This window comes from Periophthalmus magnuspinnatus, chromosome 11 (assembly GCF_009829125.3).
Source record: "Periophthalmus magnuspinnatus isolate fPerMag1 chromosome 11, fPerMag1.2.pri, whole genome shotgun sequence".
NCBI classification, from domain to species: domain Eukaryota; kingdom Metazoa; phylum Chordata; class Actinopteri; order Gobiiformes; family Gobiidae; genus Periophthalmus; species Periophthalmus magnuspinnatus.
The window spans coordinates 8,175,980-8,194,153 of NC_047136.2; the positions used below are offsets into that span (position 1 = coordinate 8,175,980).

At 39.7% G+C, this 18,174-nt stretch overlaps 5 protein-coding genes across 8 annotated transcripts in view; 2 read left to right on the forward strand and 3 right to left on the reverse strand.

Moving 5' to 3' along the window:
• Positions 1 to 29: 29 nt before the first annotated feature.
• Positions 30 to 4,363, reverse strand: tdp2b (tyrosyl-DNA phosphodiesterase 2b). Of its 2 annotated transcripts, XM_055225295.1 has the most exons (7): positions 4,133 to 4,363; positions 2,692 to 2,819; positions 2,471 to 2,617; positions 2,301 to 2,392; positions 2,104 to 2,222; positions 1,024 to 1,194; positions 30 to 609 (listed from the first exon to the last, which is right to left on the reverse strand). In XM_055225295.1, the coding sequence occupies exons 1-7, from the start codon at positions 4,277 to 4,279 to the stop codon at positions 325 to 327; spliced, it is 1,089 nt and encodes a 362-aa protein (XP_055081270.1). In that variant the 5' UTR covers positions 4,280 to 4,363; the 3' UTR covers positions 30 to 324. The 2 variants fall into 2 exon arrangements, with proteins under 2 accessions (XP_055081270.1, XP_055081269.1); XM_055225294.1 differs by having other exon boundaries at positions 164 to 609; positions 2,104 to 2,392; positions 4,133 to 4,357.
• A 199-nt stretch (positions 4,364 to 4,562) lies between these two features.
• On the forward strand, positions 4,563 to 5,877 carry acot13 (acyl-CoA thioesterase 13). The gene is made up of 3 exons (XM_033975371.2): positions 4,563 to 4,706; positions 4,819 to 5,003; positions 5,593 to 5,877. Exons 1-3 carry the CDS (start codon positions 4,623 to 4,625, stop codon positions 5,750 to 5,752), a joined length of 429 nt encoding a protein of 142 aa, XP_033831262.1. The 5' UTR covers positions 4,563 to 4,622; the 3' UTR covers positions 5,753 to 5,877.
• On the reverse strand, positions 5,871 to 9,319 carry c11h6orf62 (chromosome 11 C6orf62 homolog). Its single transcript, XM_033975369.2, has 5 exons — positions 7,870 to 9,319; positions 7,596 to 7,772; positions 7,399 to 7,524; positions 7,175 to 7,309; positions 5,871 to 7,097 (listed from the first exon to the last, which is right to left on the reverse strand). Exons 1-5 carry the CDS (start codon positions 7,996 to 7,998, stop codon positions 6,972 to 6,974), a joined length of 693 nt encoding a protein of 230 aa, XP_033831260.1. The 5' UTR covers positions 7,999 to 9,319; the 3' UTR covers positions 5,871 to 6,971.
• A 723-nt stretch (positions 9,320 to 10,042) lies between these two features.
• Positions 10,043 to 11,545, forward strand: gmnn (geminin DNA replication inhibitor). The gene is made up of 6 exons (XM_033975781.2): positions 10,043 to 10,129; positions 10,555 to 10,656; positions 10,726 to 10,876; positions 10,960 to 11,042; positions 11,139 to 11,249; positions 11,312 to 11,545. Exons 1-6 carry the CDS (start codon positions 10,073 to 10,075, stop codon positions 11,519 to 11,521), a joined length of 714 nt encoding a protein of 237 aa, XP_033831672.1. The 5' UTR covers positions 10,043 to 10,072; the 3' UTR covers positions 11,522 to 11,545.
• A 478-nt stretch (positions 11,546 to 12,023) lies between these two features.
• The window catches only part of ripor2 (RHO family interacting cell polarization regulator 2), a 324,701-nt gene continuing 318,550 nt past the window's right edge, over positions 12,024 to 18,174 (reverse strand). For all 3 annotated transcript variants that reach the window (XM_033975367.2, XM_055225104.1, XM_033975368.2), the window contains 10 exons: positions 17,085 to 17,831; positions 16,599 to 16,783; positions 16,363 to 16,525; positions 15,914 to 16,046; positions 15,674 to 15,835; positions 15,411 to 15,584; positions 14,912 to 15,114; positions 14,748 to 14,831; positions 13,757 to 13,847; positions 12,024 to 13,685 (listed from right to left, as the gene is read on the reverse strand). In XM_033975367.2, the coding sequence (XP_033831258.1) occupies positions 13,585 to 13,685; positions 13,757 to 13,847; positions 14,748 to 14,831; positions 14,912 to 15,114; positions 15,411 to 15,584; positions 15,674 to 15,835; positions 15,914 to 16,046; positions 16,363 to 16,525; positions 16,599 to 16,783; positions 17,085 to 17,831 (2,043 nt within the window). In that variant the 3' untranslated portion in view covers positions 12,024 to 13,584. The remainder of the gene's footprint in view (positions 13,686 to 13,756; positions 13,848 to 14,747; positions 14,832 to 14,911; positions 15,115 to 15,410; positions 15,585 to 15,673; positions 15,836 to 15,913; positions 16,047 to 16,362; positions 16,526 to 16,598; positions 16,784 to 17,084; positions 17,832 to 18,174) is intronic.

An 18,174-nucleotide genomic window follows, 5' to 3' on the forward strand; every position in this document is an offset into this window, starting at 1 on the left:
CTTAAACTACTAAATAATACACAGTTGAACCATTTATTATTTATTTAATAAATCTGTATTAACCTGTGGGGGATTCATGATATGATAAAATTATGTACATTAGTTTGAAGTTAGTTAGTTTAGTTTGACTCAGTAGTGCTATCTTGTGGTGAGTAATTAGAACTACACAATAGTCTTGATTAGAACTTCCAAAGACAACAACTAAATTCTCCATGCCTTTATTTACATTTGACTTCAACTATGTATATATATGTTTTAATTGTATAATATATGCCACTATAAATTCAGAATTTAAAATGCCGTATATGAACTAAAATGTGAATGTTACGACTCTGCAACAAAGCTGCAGTAGATTCCCCAGTGGTCACTTGTGAAGCGCCCACAGTCCAGTTTCTCAAGACCTATCAAGGCCATGTGATCAGGGAGGAGGCGTGGGACTCCCTCCTTCGAAGCAGGACGGAGGTAGATGCGGTCGAATCGGCAGCGGCAGACATAGGAAACAGTCTTATTGGTGTTGATTTTGGTATCCCAGGTGTAACGGCAGTGCTCCTGTTTGCCCAGACGCTCCCACACATCACACACACTAGAGGGTAGACCCACTTTCGCCACCTGAAAGAGTCCAAGTTAGAGGTTAATGTAGAGTTTAGAAGCATTCATAACAATTAATATTGCCCTATATTTTGAGATAAAATATAAGAAATTGCAGAACTCTGGTGTGGCATAGAGAAATTGTGACACACAATGCACAATTCTGGAAAATATCCAATATAAAAAATTGCAATTAGAAATATATTATTTTTAATAGTAGGTTTCTGTTCAGACAAGTTCATATATGCATTTTTTTAAGGTATAAATTATGACTATTCATTTTGATGTGATTGTGCTTAATCTTGCAGCCCTAATGATCAGTTTTAGTATGGATCATTCCTGATACACTTGTTATGATAGTACAGAACAATCAAAGAACGAAAAAAACAAAATGGACATTTATACAAGAGCATTATTATGACCTAAATGACTGACCTCTGTATCCCTGAGGTTAGTGTCTCCTCCAAACAGCACAGTCACATCATCAGGGGCGTTGGTCATCCTCTGCATCACCAAACGAAGCTGCTTCATCCTCTCCTCTGCATGGCCCTTACAGCTCTCCAGATGAGACGTCATCAGACACAATTTATGCTCTTTGAAAGTCACCTGGTCACAAAGAACAATGGAGAAAAATCTTAATAGTGCTTTATTATATAAATAAATTAGGTTTTCTGAGTGATAATCAGGCTTCCAAGGGTTGGATTAAAAAGGTGGGGAATATATTAAAGAATCATAAAGTGAGAGTTCTTTTAATACAATACAAATTTGAATACAGAAAAAAAAAAAAGTTTTCTGTTGGATAGCCAAAATATTAAACATTCACTACGAAGGTTTATCAAGACATGCCAGTAAAAAATAAAATGCAAAAAAAGGGACAGAGCCCATGTGAAAGGGACCCTCGCAATGACAAAAATGTATAGTCTAAAATATACAATAAAAGGGAACATGCACTCATATCACAGTGTACGTGGCCGAAGCTGCAAATTTACATCAGCGTTTTTGAAATTTTCCAATTTCCAAAATTGCTCCTGTTCCCGCATAGAAAATCCACTTGAGCTTATATGTATATCATGTGTTGTTGATGGAACTGTCCCGTCAACAACACATGATATTCTTGCCAGATTTATAATGCGAAGGTTTATATAAATGAAATTTTACACAAAAATCCATTTGGGCATCTATATCAAAAAAGTCAATGAAAACAATATTGTATTTTTAACCGTGTGGCCATGGTGATGCACAAAAACACCCATGTGATCTTCAATTTCATAGTAATAAAACAACGTATTAGTTTCATTGAACAACGTGAGCTTTGGCACAGTGCTCTTGAGGCCATCCTGATAAAAAAAAGTCCAGGGGGTGAAAGTCGTAATTTGCGCTTTGGAAGCGCCGACTTACCCTTGTCCACCACTAGCCAGAGAACACAGAGTTGAAGCTATATTCAGTGGATATTTTGTCAGTACATCAACTCCTCATTGAATTACATGTTGTACATACATAATATTTAATACCGACCTGAACTACAAGGAGATTCCGCAGCATTTGAGTGGTGGGGTAAGGCACAATGTTTTTGTCCAAGAGTTTAACTCTGGACTTCTTGAGCATCATGCCAGTGAAATAACCCTCTTCACCTCCTTCAGAAATCAGTAACACGATGTTTAGCACCCTCAAATAGTTTTGGGTAAACAGTAAATTAACATCACACACAATACCTTCAACAATGAGGTAGCTGACAGCTCGCTTCCTCAAGTACTGCACATAGGGTGGAATAAGCTCCTGTAAGAAAACCACGTCTGGAGTGTATCTATAACAAGAATCGAAAAAAATAAATAGAGATAAAAGACCTTTAAGCACAAGTCACCCAATTTATCCTTTAGCTTACAAGACTAAGTAGGAGCAAAGACCCCTGGCTCGCTCAGCAAGGTTGTCTGTATCTAGACCATCTACATTCCAAGAAATAAGAGACAGTTTGTTGTCATTTTCCTCTGAAGGTTTTGAAGATGAGGGGCTGTCTTCAGTCAAATCAATGCTGCAAAGATTCAATTACATTTAGTAAAATGAAATGGTAATAAGCTTTTGAACATTTTTTGAAAATATGCCTACCATTGTTTTGGTGTGTTTTGATCCATCTTTCTCTTCTTTGTTTCAGGACTTCGGCTTTCCTGCTCTTGAGAATCTTTTACTTCAAATACACTTTCCAAGTCTGCCTCAAAGAATGAGTTCAATGCTCTCTGAAATGCACAATAAAAAGTTCAGGATGTGTCTTATTCCGCACCGCCCATTTATGCTGTATATGTGATTAAACCACACTTTCTTTGTGGTGGCACTTCTGGTTAAGTGGGAATTCCATTCATTTAAATGGAGAATTTGGGAAAGGTTTTAATATTTATTTCTTTTGGACAGTCTAAGAGAGAAATTAATGGGAAATTTACTTCTGGATCTGGGGGCTGGCCAAAACAGTAAAGCTCCATAAGTAAACAGTACTCTGTAAACAGACACACGGCAATCGTTATCTCTCCAGTCTGTGGCTGTATGTGCGCTTCTTGCTGTAATGCCGGCGCTGTTCTTCTGTTTTTTGTAAATGTTTTTTATAAATTGTATATAGTATATGTAAGCCACAGATACATATATATAATGTTAAGAATTGGCTGTGGAAATTTAATACACCACTTTAATATAGTAAAAAGTTGTTATGTGGCCAAACTCCTTGTCAAAGCCTGATTTTGTCAGATCTCAGAAGCTCAGCAAGACCAGGCTGGTTAGTATTTGGAAGGGAGACTGCTGGGAATTGCAGGTGCCACAGTTGGGCACTAGTGGCAAAAATTGTTGTTGGATCCTTAGGCAAGGCACTTCACACACCTTGCCTAGTATGAATGTCATGTATGTGTAAATGTTGGTGATGTCGGAGGGACCATCGATGCAAAGCCTTGCTTTCTTCAGTCTAACTCAGGGCAACTGTGGCCACAATAGTAGGTTACCACCACCAAGTGTGGAGTGAATGAATAATGCACAAAAGTGTAAAGCGACTTTGCGCGTTTGGGAAAGCTCTATATAAGACTGAAGACTTAATAATTATTATTATTATTATTATTATTATTATTATTATTATTATTATATGATGCAACTGTTTCACCGATATTTGCCATTTCTATATTTGTGTATGTCCATCTTGTCACATGGTTAATCAGTTTGGATCCGTATAAAACAAGATTTACTTTCTTTGCTACTTTTTCCAGTCTAAGGAATGCATGTAAGATAAAGTACACACACGTAAAACAGTTTTGTGTATATGTGCAGATGGATCTATTGTTCATCTTGATTTCATTCACATGCGTGTATTTTCAAATCTTTCAGGGTATAATTACTTGTTTTGCAGAAATTATGCAGCAACGAATTTATTTGTAAAATGTGAAATATAAATAATAGTAGTACTGCAAAGAGCTAAAAATTTCAATTAGAAAACAACAGGTGTGGTTGCACAATTAAAGCAAAAACAAGGTCTTAAAATGTCGAATTTGAAACACTATGCTAAATAAAATAGTACCTCCATTTCCCAGTCATTTTCAGCTAGGTAGCACTGGGCCACAGCAGAGTCAGTGTTCGCAATTGAAGCAAACTCTTCACATAATCGAGTCCGACTTTCTTCCACATTTGACACAGATGCTTTGTCTGATTCTGCAGTAGTGGACATGTCTAGCTCTTTCAAACAACACAATAAAGAAAAATCCAGCTCAAGTCATGCCGCCGAGAACTGATCTCCGGTGTTACATTGAAATCTTTCCGGGTTGTCTTAAACCAACAAGTTTCCAAAATGTAAAACCATAAAAATAGATCTAAACATATTAAATACAAATTTAAATGTACTGTGCATCTATGGTCCACATTTTCTTACTCTAACCTGGCCAAAAATAAAACGAGATTGTGTTAACAATTCTTTACTTCATTAGGGTTAATCGGAAGCAGATTACAAACGCAACAGTTTCCGGTTTGAAGTAAACACAAGTTTGACATTGGGCATTTTTTTTGCATTAAAGATGGGTTTGATGCCTTTAAATGCAGTAAGACAGTTATTTAGAGCAATGGCTGACACTCCAGGCTTTGACCGAGTACTTAGCAAGGTGAGCATGCTGAATGTGTGACCAGTTTATGAGCTTTATGAGCATTTATGTACGTTCTTAGCTAAATGATACAGCTCGTGTAGTTTGACTGTCAGCTGTTTCCATATTTTAGGTAGACGTATTGTCTGCTAGCCCTGGGAAAGTAGTGTGTGAGATGCAGGTGGCAGAGGAGCACACAAACCGGGGGGGCACGCTGCACGGGGGGATGACCGCGACTCTGGTGGACGTCATCTCCACCTTGGCCATTATGTACAGTGAGAGGAGCGCGCCAGGCGTCAGCGTGGACATGAACATTACGTAAGACTGTCTGTGTAATCCCTCAGTCGTCCAAGTCTGATCCATTGCAAAAGATAACATAGACATAATCTCTGACAGATCTATTATTCCATCCTCAGACCCCAAGCAAACAAAAGAAACAAGAGAACAATAGGAGGGCCATTAAAGGCAGAAACTGGAGACAATAGCTGTTTACAGTTTCAGTGTAGTTAGCCCTTCCCTTCAGGTAGATATATGGCAGTGCAGCGAAACGTCTTCACTCCTACAGCGATTTGTCCAGTTGACAGATTTAAACTTCGTCTTTTGTTATAACGCAAGACTGTATATGACATAGATGGAGTACTGTCTCTAAACTCAAATGCTAAGGAATGTGACCGTTTAGCTAAGTCCATTACAAATACCAATATTGCTTTCTTCCTCAATCTATAAATGTGCAATTTAGTGTCTCAAAGCCATATTTATTCAGTAGTATTATGCATCTACTTAATGTTGTTTTAATTTTAACTTTTTGGTCACTGTTGAGCTCCATTAAGTGTTAGTTTAGGATACCACAAAAACAGATGTCTTATTATGGTATGAATTTGTTTTGATTTTTGTTTGTTGTTTGCAGATACATGAATGCAGCCAAGGTTGGGGAAGACGTCCTTATCACCGCCCAGGTTCTAAAACAGGGAAAAACATTGGCTTTTGCTACTGTTGACCTTACAAACAAAGCCAGTGGAAAAATTATTGCACAAGGAAGGCACACCAAACACCTTGGTAGCAGCTAAACACATGTCTTGAGTCCAATACTGTGGACTGCAGAGCCTGTAAATATTTTGCTGTTGCATTCTCGTCAGTGATTGTGATTTCATGCACATGCAATAAAAACAAATGGACAAAGGTGTATTCTTTCAAAATGCTGTATTGGGATATGCTCAGCTGTATTGAGAATCAACAGAAAAATCCAGAATCTTTTTACCATTTCAACAGAAGAAGAATCAACAAGGAGCAAGTTATTTGTTCATTGTCAGCCTTAAACAAGCAAGCCCACAAAACCCTATAATTTCAATATGATAGCAAATTAGTAGGTCAAATTAAATTAGTTTTATGTATTCATTTCAAAACTGTCATCCACCATATTGGAGTCTCAACAACCCTCATCCCAGATAAAAAAATCAAAACAAAACTGATTTCAGTCACTTAAAGTAATAGTGCATGAACTGTTTGAACATGAAAGACCTCCAATATCTAATCAGCATGTTTCACCTCTGTCCAATGCCACCAAACTCATTCATAAATTTAACGAAGGCCTGTAGAATTATTCAAAGAAAATGCAAATGTTGCAAAAAAAAGAGCTTAAGACCTGCAAAAACAAAATCTAAGGCGGTGTAAAAGAAGCAGCACCTACACCATATGATTTGACAAATATTGTTCATCTTGTTATCTCTTACACAGGTGTAAGAACACCATTTCACACCTGTCCTTGGTTAAAAGAATGTGTCAAGTTGTTTAGCACCCCCCTTGACATTACATACAAGCCGCAACAATCCTTTCGTTTGACAAGGATATCACATGTCCATCTGAGAAACCCCATGAAAACCTGTGTACTGTATGTTTATGTTCTGATGCAAGAGTTCCTCCATAGACTGGTGCTGTTGACAGAGTGGCTCCAAGTGAACAACCAACCACTCAAAAATCAATGTTCGTGCAGGTTCAAATAAAACAAACGGATGAGGAGGAAATGAAGGGGAAGGGGGGAAAAAATGAAGGAATCAATCCAAAATGGCAGAGAGGGGGATACTGGGAGGGTAAAAAAAGATGTGAACTGAACCAATATCAGGTCAGGGAGGGAGGAGAGTGAGTGGGTAACAAAAAGGAGAGGTCCAAGCAAAAATTCAAAAATGTGTAAAAAGAAACGAGATGAGGACATAAATTTGCATCTGTAGGCTTAGATGAGAGGGAAGGAGGGTAGGGCTTTTCCTATGTGGCTGCATGGAGCAGGACACCCTAGTCAGGCATATATGGGCGGAGATGGTCCTCGATGTCTCCAACACCCCAGCAGGTCAGCTGGTCCTGGGGCAGGTACAGGCAGAGGCTGCATAACTTGAAAACTGTAGCCTTGGTCTTAGGCGTCTGCAAAGAGCAACAGGGAAAGTTTAAATATGAGAAATATATCTACAGTACCTACAAACTTGAGCTTAATGACTGACCTGTAAGTGCTGTCTATCCATGAAGAGAAATACAGACTGAGTAGGATTGTTCATGACCATTCCAGCCTTGTCTTTACGACCCAAAGCATGCAAGCACTGCTTCTCATAGTCTCCATGATGAAATTCAAACTTGGCCTGTTGACATCAAGGCAGACATAATCTTTAATAAATCTACCCTAGAATTAAAGTAGCAGATGTTTGTGGTCAAGTATGTGTTTTCCGACCTGAACAGGCCTAAAGGGTTCATCATCAGCTCCCTTCCATCTGGAGAATAGCAGACAGACAATCTTCTCAATATCGTTGCGTGGCCAAAGGATGAAATCCATCTCTTGAGTGCAGCCTATTACATCCTAAAAACATCAGAAAATTTACAGAAAATTGTTTTTTTAATACTTAAGGTATGTAGTGTTTAGAAACGTACCCTTCGCATTGACTGGTAGCGGGGCGCATGTAGTTGCACAACGTCTTTTTGCAGGAGTTCAATTGAACTCTCAAGAGAGTAGCTGGAATCCCGCACACCTCGGAGGATGTTTTCTTCATAGTTGTTGGTCATCACGGGCACCACTTCAGCTACCTCAAACAGAGCAGACTTCTTTTTCTGTAATAAATACAAAAATAGTTGGTAGTCTGCCATATGTGTAGCTACATATGTAGTATAAACGTCTGATCTACTGTAGAATGTGGTGTGAGCTAACCTTTTCTTTGAAAACGAAGGCTATATAAATCTTGAAGTCAAACTGATCAGCCAAAGACTCCCTTTTCTTTCGAAGCTGGGCACGAAGTCGATTTCTTGTTTGATTTCTTCGTGAAGTTGGGTCCCCCATGGTTAGATTTTCCCAGCTGTCTCGTTTAATGTACAATTGACAATACTCTACTATTGTATTTCAGGTTGGATAAAGGATGACCATTAACTACCCTCTTTAGCAACGCATCAAACAACTCTATACTAGATCTGTGAAATACCCACTAACTATGAACAGAAAATGTCTGCAAATAAAAGACAAACTAAGTCATTTTTCTATTTGTAGAAGGACACAGAGGAGGAAGGGGAATGGCTATCAAGCAAGACTACATCTCCCTACTCATTTTTCAGAAGTTCAAATTTAAGACATGACTGTTACGTCGATTTTGTCATATCAAAATGCCATAGACACTTTTCAAAACTGAACAGATTTATACTAGTCTAACTGAAAAAGACTTCTGTAAGCTTCAAGGAAGTCAACTGGATCTACTAAAATTCATTGTGGAAATATTTTGTGCGTGTATTTGGATATAACACAATCTAGCAAGCAGACAATAGGATGTGCATAATTAGGGTAATTTCAAAGTCCCTTATCCATGGCTGAGATTTGCATCATTTCTGTAGAGTCGGCACTATGAGCGTGTTAATACACACAGACTGGGGATATAGACGAACATGGCAGGTAAATACAGATGCCAAGATATAGTGGCACCGGGGAACATCTAGGGCCAGCGTAAGTTGACATTTCCTGGAGTTTAGTGCCACTCACTCGGCCCTGCGCAGCCTGCAGTGCTGCCACGGCTGAGACTCATGTTGTGGTCGTATTATTAGCCTTACCTTGGCATTCACTTCCAACACTAACTAGTAGTGACTGGCTGTACAGCTACATTTTATCTTTCGAACTTCTTGGCTCATCTGAGGCATGTGTGCGCTTGCTTATCTAGCGTCCAGTCACCATTTCTCACGCTCACATTTTTCGCCCTGTGCAATATAAATGCCAAGTGCTATCAGATTAAAATGACTATGCGGTTTGTCGAATTAACTAGTTTTACTCTGCATTTTAGCCAAAACAGTCGCTACGGGACGCTAAACAACAGCGAGATTGCCCCTTCACGTCTCCAGTCGAGTTGTTTGTTGCGTTTGCTTGCTCTCTTTTCCTTCGTCGTCACAACCCTCGTCTCGCCCTGCCGCATGCCATGTCAAGATAAATCGACAATCCAGCGACGATCCTGCGTCCTTTCATTAGACGTGTGCTGTGTGGTGTCTCCCGGAGGGCCCATCGTTAACGGCGTATCGTCCAGTGTTTGTTGGAGTGGTTTCTTTGTGTGTATTTTGGTAGCTAATATTGTCACTCGCGATTCTGAAGCTCAAGCTTTCTCCAAAATGGCGAGCACAAAGATGTGACGTTTAATGTCACGTGATCCCAGAGGGATAAACAACACTCATGCAAGTAAAAAGACCATATAGATCCAAAGTATGAGCACTCTTAAATGTATAGCCTACTATACACAAACATTACCAATTAAAAATCGATAATTTTTGAGAATAATTAAAATAATAACATTTTTATCTTTACCATAAATTATCTAACACGTAGATTCATCCAGAGGCTGGCAGCAGATGTTCTACTATTTATTGTAACATTGTTTATTTTTTCATTGTTCTGTTTTGTTTGAGGCATAGTTTCAAATGAATAAATGACGACCAAACCCACGTGGGCCAGCAGCACCCACGTGACCAGGGGCGTACTTAAGTTCCTGGCGCGAGATCCGTTTTAAGAAAAGAGACTTTCAACCAGAATTGTGAGTATATGTGGTTGTTATTCCGCTCAAGTATTGGTCTTTTTTCAGAGCGGCCGTGTACTATTAAAGTACGTACGTACGTACGTACAACGTTATGTTACGTTATACGTACGTTTGTTTGGTTTTAGCTTGTACTTAGGCCATTTCCAAACTGATGTGTACCTGCACTAGCTACTCTAGTTAGTTTACTGCTTAATACAGACTAGCATCTCCCCGGCTAACGACTATATTACGAACAGTTTGTTACCGTTCATGGTTACAACGATTATATGCTCATTTTGTAGCTCGCATTTCATTTTGACTTTAGTCTACTCCTTACTTTGTGTACGTGTCTCCAGGTATCTCTGATCAGACATGGCTTCCAGTGGAAAACTCAAGCAGGTCAGCCAGAAGTCCAACGAGAACATCCTGGTGAGTAGTGCTTTGTCAGTGAAGACTTCAGGGGGACGGGTACAAAAGAGCAACGCTGCTGAAAATTAAAATGCCTAGTCAAGTATAATTTTAAGAGTTTTATATCCATTTCATGCCAATACTCTGTAGATGCTCAGCTCACTCTTTAAATGACCAGTGTTTGGCTGGGGCGCTAAACATTAACAAATGTTGCTGTAAACTGCTCTTTAATGAGCGTTGGGTCCCTTTCCCACGGCTGAGAAAGCGTCTTACCCTTGTCCCACACCTGTGTTCAGCTCCTTCATGGTGACAGAGTGCTTTGGAATCATTAGTTTAGTTTGCCTAAAACTTTGACTAGGACTTGCATGTTTGACTGATTACCTTGGTGGATATGAGTTTTTGTTTTGCCTATACTTTAATTACTTACTTTTAAATTTTGTTTTCAGAGCTTTTTTTCTAATTCTCAAAAGTCAATGGGGCCACAGAGGACTACTCTTAAGGTACTCCAGCCTTCAGCAGTTAATACAGCGTTTGGGAGGGCATCACAGGTACACTTTGGCATTTCTTTTTGTTCTACCTACCTGGTCTACCTGTCTGATTATATTAACTGGTTTTAGGGGTCAAAGATCATTCCCAAACGAAAACAATGGGGTACAGAACAAATTAAGGGTCCAAAGAGGGTGAAAGTTGAAGTCAAATCTACTCAAACCGAAGCTCTTGACTCTCCCGACAGTGAGACAAATGAGGCATATGAACTCATGATAAAAGGTCTGTTTCTAAATGCTTAATACTATGATTTTTCTTTTAACACAATACACACAAATATTGATAAAAATTTTCCTTTGTCCCAGAAACCCCACCTTCAGCATACTGGAAAGAGGTTGCAGAGGAGAGGCGTAAAGCTCTGTATAATGTTCTACAAGAAAATGAGAAGGTAAGGGTAATGTTTAGCCTGCATTTGCCCTGTTCCCACGCTCCCAAAGTTGTCCTTTTGTATAACTTGCCTTACAGTCAAAATATTCTCTTAAAGCTCCACAAAGAAATTGAGACCAAAGATTGTGAAATTTCAAAGCTTCAGGGTGAGAATGAAGAGCTACAGGAGTTGGCACAGCACGTTCAGTACATGGCTGATATGATTGAGGTAATTAACAGTTGGTAACTGTTTAGCTTTAAGGCTTTCTCACAATATTCACTTTACTGCAGAGACTGACTGGGAAGAGCCCAGATAATCTTGAACAACTGCGAGATCTTGCCCTTGATGGTGGAGAGGATGTGGAGGGAGAAGGGAAAGATGACAATGATTCACTTGAACAAACTGAAGACCGTGAGGAAGAAGATGAAGACTCAAGCCAAAGTGACACGGAAGAAATGCCTGAAGAATCTAAGCCTGAAGATTCAATTGGACAGAAATAGCTCTGGCTGTGACCTCTGCCTATGATTTTTTTTTTTTTTTTTTTTTTAAACTGACATTCAAGTTATTTTTGTAAATGTATTTTTATGCCTTATGTTTTTTAGCTCTTTGACACATGTCTTCTGTAAAAATATTTTTCAAAGTATTGTAAGCTTTATACATTGCCGGAATAAAATGCATATCGTTGCTGCTCAATTCAGAATTGTTTGGCTTTGTCAAGAGATTTTAAACTCCCCCAGAGTATAAGAGTTTAAAGTTATGTTTGCAAAAATCAGACATTTTAACTTGCCATGCAAACTACACAATCTAATGTGGGTAATTTGAGGGCCTCCCAGACGGGAATCTGATTAGTTTCCATGTTTTGACAACTCAATGGAAAGAAACTTGTTGTTCCTTTCAGTCTATCAAGTGCTGCCCTAATTGCAAAAAAACATTTGAACTAGTGAACTGTTAATCACTTCAATGTTTCCTTCTACTCTTTACATTAAAAAGACTTTATAAATATGCAAAAATAAAACTTTATTGTAATGTGAGCAGGTGAAAACGCTAATCACACTTTATGCAAAGGATCAGTACTGAAGCCAAAGGAACAATGCACAAACTATGTTGTCAGTGTTTTTGTGCCACTGACTAGGCACTATCCCAAATACTGTTATATTCACAAATGAGTGGAGTAAAAACATTTACATATTGTACAAAACACTTGATTAAAAAACAGTACAACTTGATCAGTATGGCTTTTAGACCAAACATGATTCATGTGGAATTAAATTGTGCTTTTAATGTTTAGTTCTGTAGACTTATTTAAAAAAAACATTCTGCCTGGATTAATTACATGACCAATAATTTTGCTTTGGTTATGGTTTTTAAATCATATCTCATACACTATGCCATTGAAAATACAGTAAGCATATTTGAATAAATTTAAATCTAATATAACAGAATATAGTCTAGAATTTTAAAAAACTATTTGTAAAGTTGTGCATGCAGTAACTTGCATGGTAACAAATATTGGATGAGACTTATCCAAAATAAAACAAATGTACAGTTAATTTACATAATGTCACCATTATATGATATAACTTCAGTATATTAGAATAGGAGTAAATAATAAATAAAACAAGTGAGACTTTGTCATTGTGCACCAGCACTGGACTCAGTAGTTATAAAGAGGTTAAAAACATTTCAAATCGGCCCCGTTTTCCAGACTGAATTTAAAGAAATCAAAGTCCACCCTGCAGCTTTCTCATGAATGAAACTTCATTTAAATTAAACGTTTGCACACCTTGAAACAGTTCAGTACTTAGAACGCAAGCTCACCATTGCTCACATTACTATTGCCACAGGCTGGCTTGGTGCCTGCTAAGCCAAGGAAAAATAACTTACAAAAGAGCAGTTTAAAGAACCTGCTTAACATTATACTGGTTAAAAGCTAATAAAATTACAAATATATACAACAAATTGCACTTGTTAAGCTGCAAGCATGAAAAACTGATACACAAAACGAGACGGGGCATTTTTCCTGACGTTTTCTTCCCCAAAGTTGTAAACTGATTTTCCTCAAGGCTCAACGTTTTACAGAAGATCTTCTGTGATACTGGTCCACACTGCCAAACATGTCATTCAGAAAAAGTCCTTGAAACATAAAACTCAACAAAAACAGACAATTGAAACATTTGAGTAAAATAAGACATATTTGCGAGCCTTGTGACAGTGCATGTAAAGCGCCTCTAGCAGTCGACCGTTTTCTAAAGTACAGAAAATTGTAATTCATTTGAGAAACCTGTTAAGATTATTATGTGCATTACAGTTTAAAGTAATTATACTTTGATCTGTGAAGCATCAGCTTACACCCAAAGCAAAAGTATATAGTATAAGTTGAGTGGTCATCCTGGCTCAGAAAGCAGTCAGATGAAGGGTAAGTAACATCTGGGTTAAATAGTTGTAGTTTTGTTTGTCTTTATGGAGGCAGCGTCAGAGCGGTGTAAACTGTGATAGTTTAGTCTCCAATGCACTGCAGTAGAGCGGCTTCAGCGGAGGTCAAATGTGGAGTGATCAGTGTGACTCAGAAGGCAGTGGTGACAGCGTTGCCCCGACGTGTCCCCAAGCGCAGCATCTCGCCTGGTACAGCATCCAACTGTTCGTACGCCAGCCGCCCCTCGTCACCTGAACACACCATACCATCAGTTACATCAGACTGTTGTTCTCTGAATGGATGGAAATGTGTTTCAACTTACCAAAAGTAAGAAGCGTTTCTATGGCAACGTGCCGCAACTCTTCATCAGCTGAATCGCACAAAGCCACCACAGCCTTTATGCTCTCAACAGCCTAGAAACAACCAAAAGACACAGAATTAGATATCAACAAGTCCTTCAGTATAATCAGTCAACATCTTTAAGTACAAGATTAGAAAGTTTGGTGTATGTAGGTGCTATTTCAAGGGCTTGGTATTCTTTTGTCCATATAAAAGAAAATTTCATGAAGTTTCAATGTCCCATATAAATTTATCTATGTCAGTTGACTAAATTAAATTATAAAAAAAAAAAAATTAGGTGCAGATTGGACAATGTTGTTTCCAGGCTGAAGGTTATATGTTAGGAAAGCAAACTAAACAGGAAATAAAAATAGTATGTGGTAGTTTTACCTGCAGTGTCTTGCCTGCATGCAGAAATGAAGTTCAACAAGTTGTATAGTAAACAGACTGTAGACTGTATAAAGAAGTGGACTAATGGAGTGAGGTCACCCATAGCATGGCAACAGTTACATGGCAAGCACTGTTCTGACCACAAGTATCATAGCAACCAAAGAGTCAATCCGGAGCATGGCTGTTGAAAGTAACAGCCCTTCCGCCAGGCACCGCTGGTTTAGCAAAGAGGGCACTTAGCAACAGGTTTGATTGACAGCGTTGCTAACACTACTATGGGCGACCTCGGGGAAAGACATCTGATTTGTCTGTTATTAATGTTCATATCTTGATTTACGAACACAATAGCAAAATAAAAATACCAGGATAATATAGAGTGGGTTAATAGAAACATTTTAAGGGCAGACAGTTTTTCAATGTAAAGTGAACTGGAGCTGATGGAGCCAGAAGAGTGCCCATGCTCACTTCCTATTTGACTTGCAGTGGATAGCAGTTTAGCCATGCCCTTTTATATAAACAATTTATGATAGCAAAATATAACAGTATTCACTGATCCACTATTTGTAATGTAATAATCTACAAACCTGCAGACAGCTGAGTGCTGAGCAGGCTGCTCTTTGGCTCTGGACCCCGGCCTCGGACAACGCCTGGGTGTAGCACTCCACTGCCTGTGAACAACAACAGACAGTGTAAGGGCATGATGATACATGATAATACTTTTAAAAAAAACTGTTCTTAACTCACTGACCCTGGTCCTGAAGAAGCTGTTGGAGGGTGCGGAGGAGAGGTAGTCTGCTGCAGCCTTGTTCACCTCTGGGTCTGCTGCAGTGAGGAGTGCAGCCAGGGACCTCAGGGTTTGGTTTCGTGGCCAAAGTGATGACAAGGACACCCCCTGTAGCTCTGACAGACACAGGCTGTGATCCCCACTCAATATGGCCTCAGCAAACACCTCTGAGATGGAGAAATACACAATGATCAAACAGCTGAAATCAATGAGAGCATAACTACATTTTTTTAGGCATTCAAATTAAATATTCAAACGTGTCAGCCCAGTAGTAAACCTTTTTCTCATTTTCTAATTTGTAGTACACTATTTTAGTTGTCAGTTGTCAGTAGTCCTTGTTAACTCCTGGTATAACTCCTGGTTAATTAAAGTAGCTAAAGTGCCTTATAAGAAAGACGAACATTTTTAGATGATAAAAGTTTAACTAGTGCTAAAATCAGTGAAAACCAGTTAATAAGCTCACCCTCTCTGGCCAGGTTGAGCAGGTGCATCTCCATGTCGTGGACTCCATGTTGTAACACATAACAGTTGAACTGGAACACAGTCAGGACATCCTGGGACAGGGCAGTCACTGCAGAGTGGGACCCCGCTACCAGGTCAGTCTTGTCCACCATCTCGCCCACAACCACACTGATCACTACAGATGAAAAAAAGATGATATGAATACTATGTAAATCAATAGAATGTTCTCTATACTAAGACATGATTTGAAGAAAGGTTAGTGACCTTTCTCAGCACTGTGTGGGTGTTTCTCCTGCAGGGCGGTGGTAAAACACTGGTTCATGTGCTTCAAAACGCGGTCCAGTGTGGTGTGGAAAATTCCACAGGAGCCGCTGCACTCTGACCACAAAGACATCATCTTTGAGCGCTCTGCGAGGCCTGGGAGCACTGAAATACAAGGTCAAAAATATCAACAACTGCAGGACAAATTAATGGTAGAAATAATGTATTAGATTTGCTTCATACCATCAGGGACACATGTGATGGCTCCCATTTTCTCTGCAGTGATTTCTGAAAGCTCCTCCAGCATCTCTGTCTGTTCAGCAAGTTTGTTCAGCAGGCTGCGTTTCTGCCACACTCGCACACCACTGGACAGCAACTGATAGTACACAGGCCAAAAAAACTATTAGATGTAGGGCATTCCAATCATATAGGCTAAAGTTAGGCCTATTTTAAAGCTTTTTTTCTATATCAGGCAAAGCACAACCGAAGTACTTCCAACCTAACCAACATTAATTAAATTTGATCTATCCATACTTCACAATAAAATTTGAACGCTCTGTATCACTGCTAACCACTAGAGGGCAATTTTGCTGAATAATATCACATTATTCATAGATACCTTGGTTGTCTTAACATAATTCTAAAGCATTCCCATTTCACTGGTTTTATTCTACTAAAAGTACTATTTTTACCTGGATGAGATGGTTGCAGTGCTGGAGGTGAATGACAATAGCCACATCCAGATTTTCATTCCCAGTGGTGAGAGGTAAGGGGCTTCCTGCCACACTGTTGCCCACCCCAGTGTCCTCTGTCAGTGCTTCACTCAGGTGCCCTCTGGCCTCTGGATGTTGACCCCTGGGTAAGTAAAGAACATATATTAACAGCTTGTACAAAAAAATCTAGAAATTGTTTAATTAATTGTGCGTACCCGATCGCTTCTCCATCTGCGTCAAACACTGGCGACCTCTGTGGGGGGGTGTTGAGGACTGTGTTGTAGTCTCCTGTGTCTTCGTCATCAAAATCAGACGTGTTGAGGAAGTCAAAACTCTCCAAAGCGCTCTCCACTGTCAGACTGAGGCTGGACGAGCGACTCCTGTGGCCAGGGAGGCGACACTGCACAGAGAGGGATGAAGTTACTATGTGAATGTAAAAATAAATTTAAAACATGTAAAATCATGCATGTTTTACTATATACTACTATGTTACTATAAGGGTTGTCAAAAGAAAAAATTATACTCAAAAAGTGTGGATGTATTCATACAAAAACAATACAAAACATAAAACCTACATAGTTTTCATTGAATTATACTTCCTGATTTTACTGAGATCAGTGAATAAAATGAGTACAATATTGTAAGTTTTTCATGTTTTAAAAAGACACGAGCTGAAGGGATTTTGATCAAACAATCTTCACCTTCAGGATGTCTTCAAATCTCATGACTTCCTGCTCCAGATCTTGCAGCTCTCTACATCGGTGTGTCAGAGCCTCGAGCCTCATGAGCAGGCTGTGGATCGCCTCCTCCAGGCCGCTCTCCAGAAAAGCCCTGCTGCCCTCCCCAGTCCAGCTCAAACCCACTCCCCCTGCCTCCCCTGAGCTCACCACGGGGGGCTCGATCTCAGAAGACGTCAGCCTCTTCACCAACTGCCGTGTCAGATTACCTGGCTCCTCTGTGTCCAACTCCACGGGTTTTAGTTCATCTCCTTGGTCTAGAAAAACATCCTCCGGTGCTACAGTTGCCAAGTGGTTTTCTGAACACACAGACACGGCAGCAGATCCACAATGAGATCCCGAATTTCTTTGGGATTCTGTGCGCTCCCATTCCGAGTCCTCTGCCACCTCCGCCTCGTCGCTGGCCAAACTACCACTCGTCCTGCGACTTCCCCTACTGGCTGTCTCCCCATCTTCCTCGTACTCCTCCTCATCCTCCTCCACCAAATGTTCCTCTGCGATGGAGTCTTCCCGTGGTGGTAAAAAGTGCGAAGGCAATAGGTCCATTTCTGGGGGCGTGACTGTGATCTCAGGATTTGATTGGACGGTTGAGTGTGTGCTGGGGGCGGGGCTCGGCGTGGAAACAGAAGTGTCCGAGAAGGTGAAAGAAAGGCGCTTGCATTCGGCCACACCGCAGCCCCCGTTTTCAAAGACATCATCTGGTAAAGTGGACTGAAGAGAGAGAAAAAAAGTTTAATTAAAATAGTGAATTTAAACACTCCACGATCAGACTCACTATAATCTCACTCTGTAGTAATATTCAATAGTCCACTGCAAAGTTTCATAACCAACACAAGTACAAAATAAGAGCTCTTTTAAGCTTCAAGTTCCGACTCCTGCTACAGACCTTTGCCACTCAATAGACCAAGTACTTTTTGAAAGCAGTACTGCATAAATGCACCTGCCTCCTATTGTGGAAAGATTTGCTTGTTGATTTGAATACCCTTCATTCCTCAGGCTTAACTAGGAACATGACTACACTGGCTTGTGACCCCTTGAGGTTGGACTGAAGATT

Coding starts and splice junctions, on each gene's coding strand:
- tdp2b (XM_055225294.1), bottom strand. CDS start 4,279: ATGTCCACTACTGCAGAATCAGACAAAGCATCTGTGTCAAATGTGGAA. Junction 2,393..2,470: donor CTTTGCTCCTACTTAGTCTT/GTAAGCTAAAGG, acceptor TTCTTGTTATAG/ATACACTCCAGACGTGGTTT. Junction 610..1,023: donor CTAACCTCAGGGATACAGAG/GTCAGTCATTTA, acceptor GGACTCTTTCAG/GTGGCGAAAGTGGGTCTACC.
- acot13 (XM_033975371.2), top strand. CDS start 4,623: ATGGGTTTGATGCCTTTAAATGCAGTAAGACAGTTATTTAGAGCAATG. Junction 4,707..4,818: donor TTGACCGAGTACTTAGCAAG/GTGAGCATGCTG, acceptor TCCATATTTTAG/GTAGACGTATTGTCTGCTAG. Junction 5,004..5,592: donor AGCGTGGACATGAACATTAC/GTAAGACTGTCT, acceptor TGTTGTTTGCAG/ATACATGAATGCAGCCAAGG.
- c11h6orf62 (XM_033975369.2), bottom strand. CDS start 7,998: ATGGGGGACCCAACTTCACGAAGAAATCAAACAAGAAATCGACTTCGT. Junction 7,525..7,595: donor GCTACCAGTCAATGCGAAGG/GTACGTTTCTAA, acceptor TGATGTTTTTAG/GATGTAATAGGCTGCACTCA. Junction 7,310..7,398: donor AACCCTTTAGGCCTGTTCAG/GTCGGAAAACAC, acceptor TGATGTCAACAG/GCCAAGTTTGAATTTCATCA.
- gmnn (XM_033975781.2), top strand. CDS start 10,073: ATGGCTTCCAGTGGAAAACTCAAGCAGGTCAGCCAGAAGTCCAACGAG. Junction 10,657..10,725: donor CGTTTGGGAGGGCATCACAG/GTACACTTTGGC, acceptor AACTGGTTTTAG/GGGTCAAAGATCATTCCCAA. Junction 11,043..11,138: donor TTCTACAAGAAAATGAGAAG/GTAAGGGTAATG, acceptor ATTCTCTTAAAG/CTCCACAAAGAAATTGAGAC.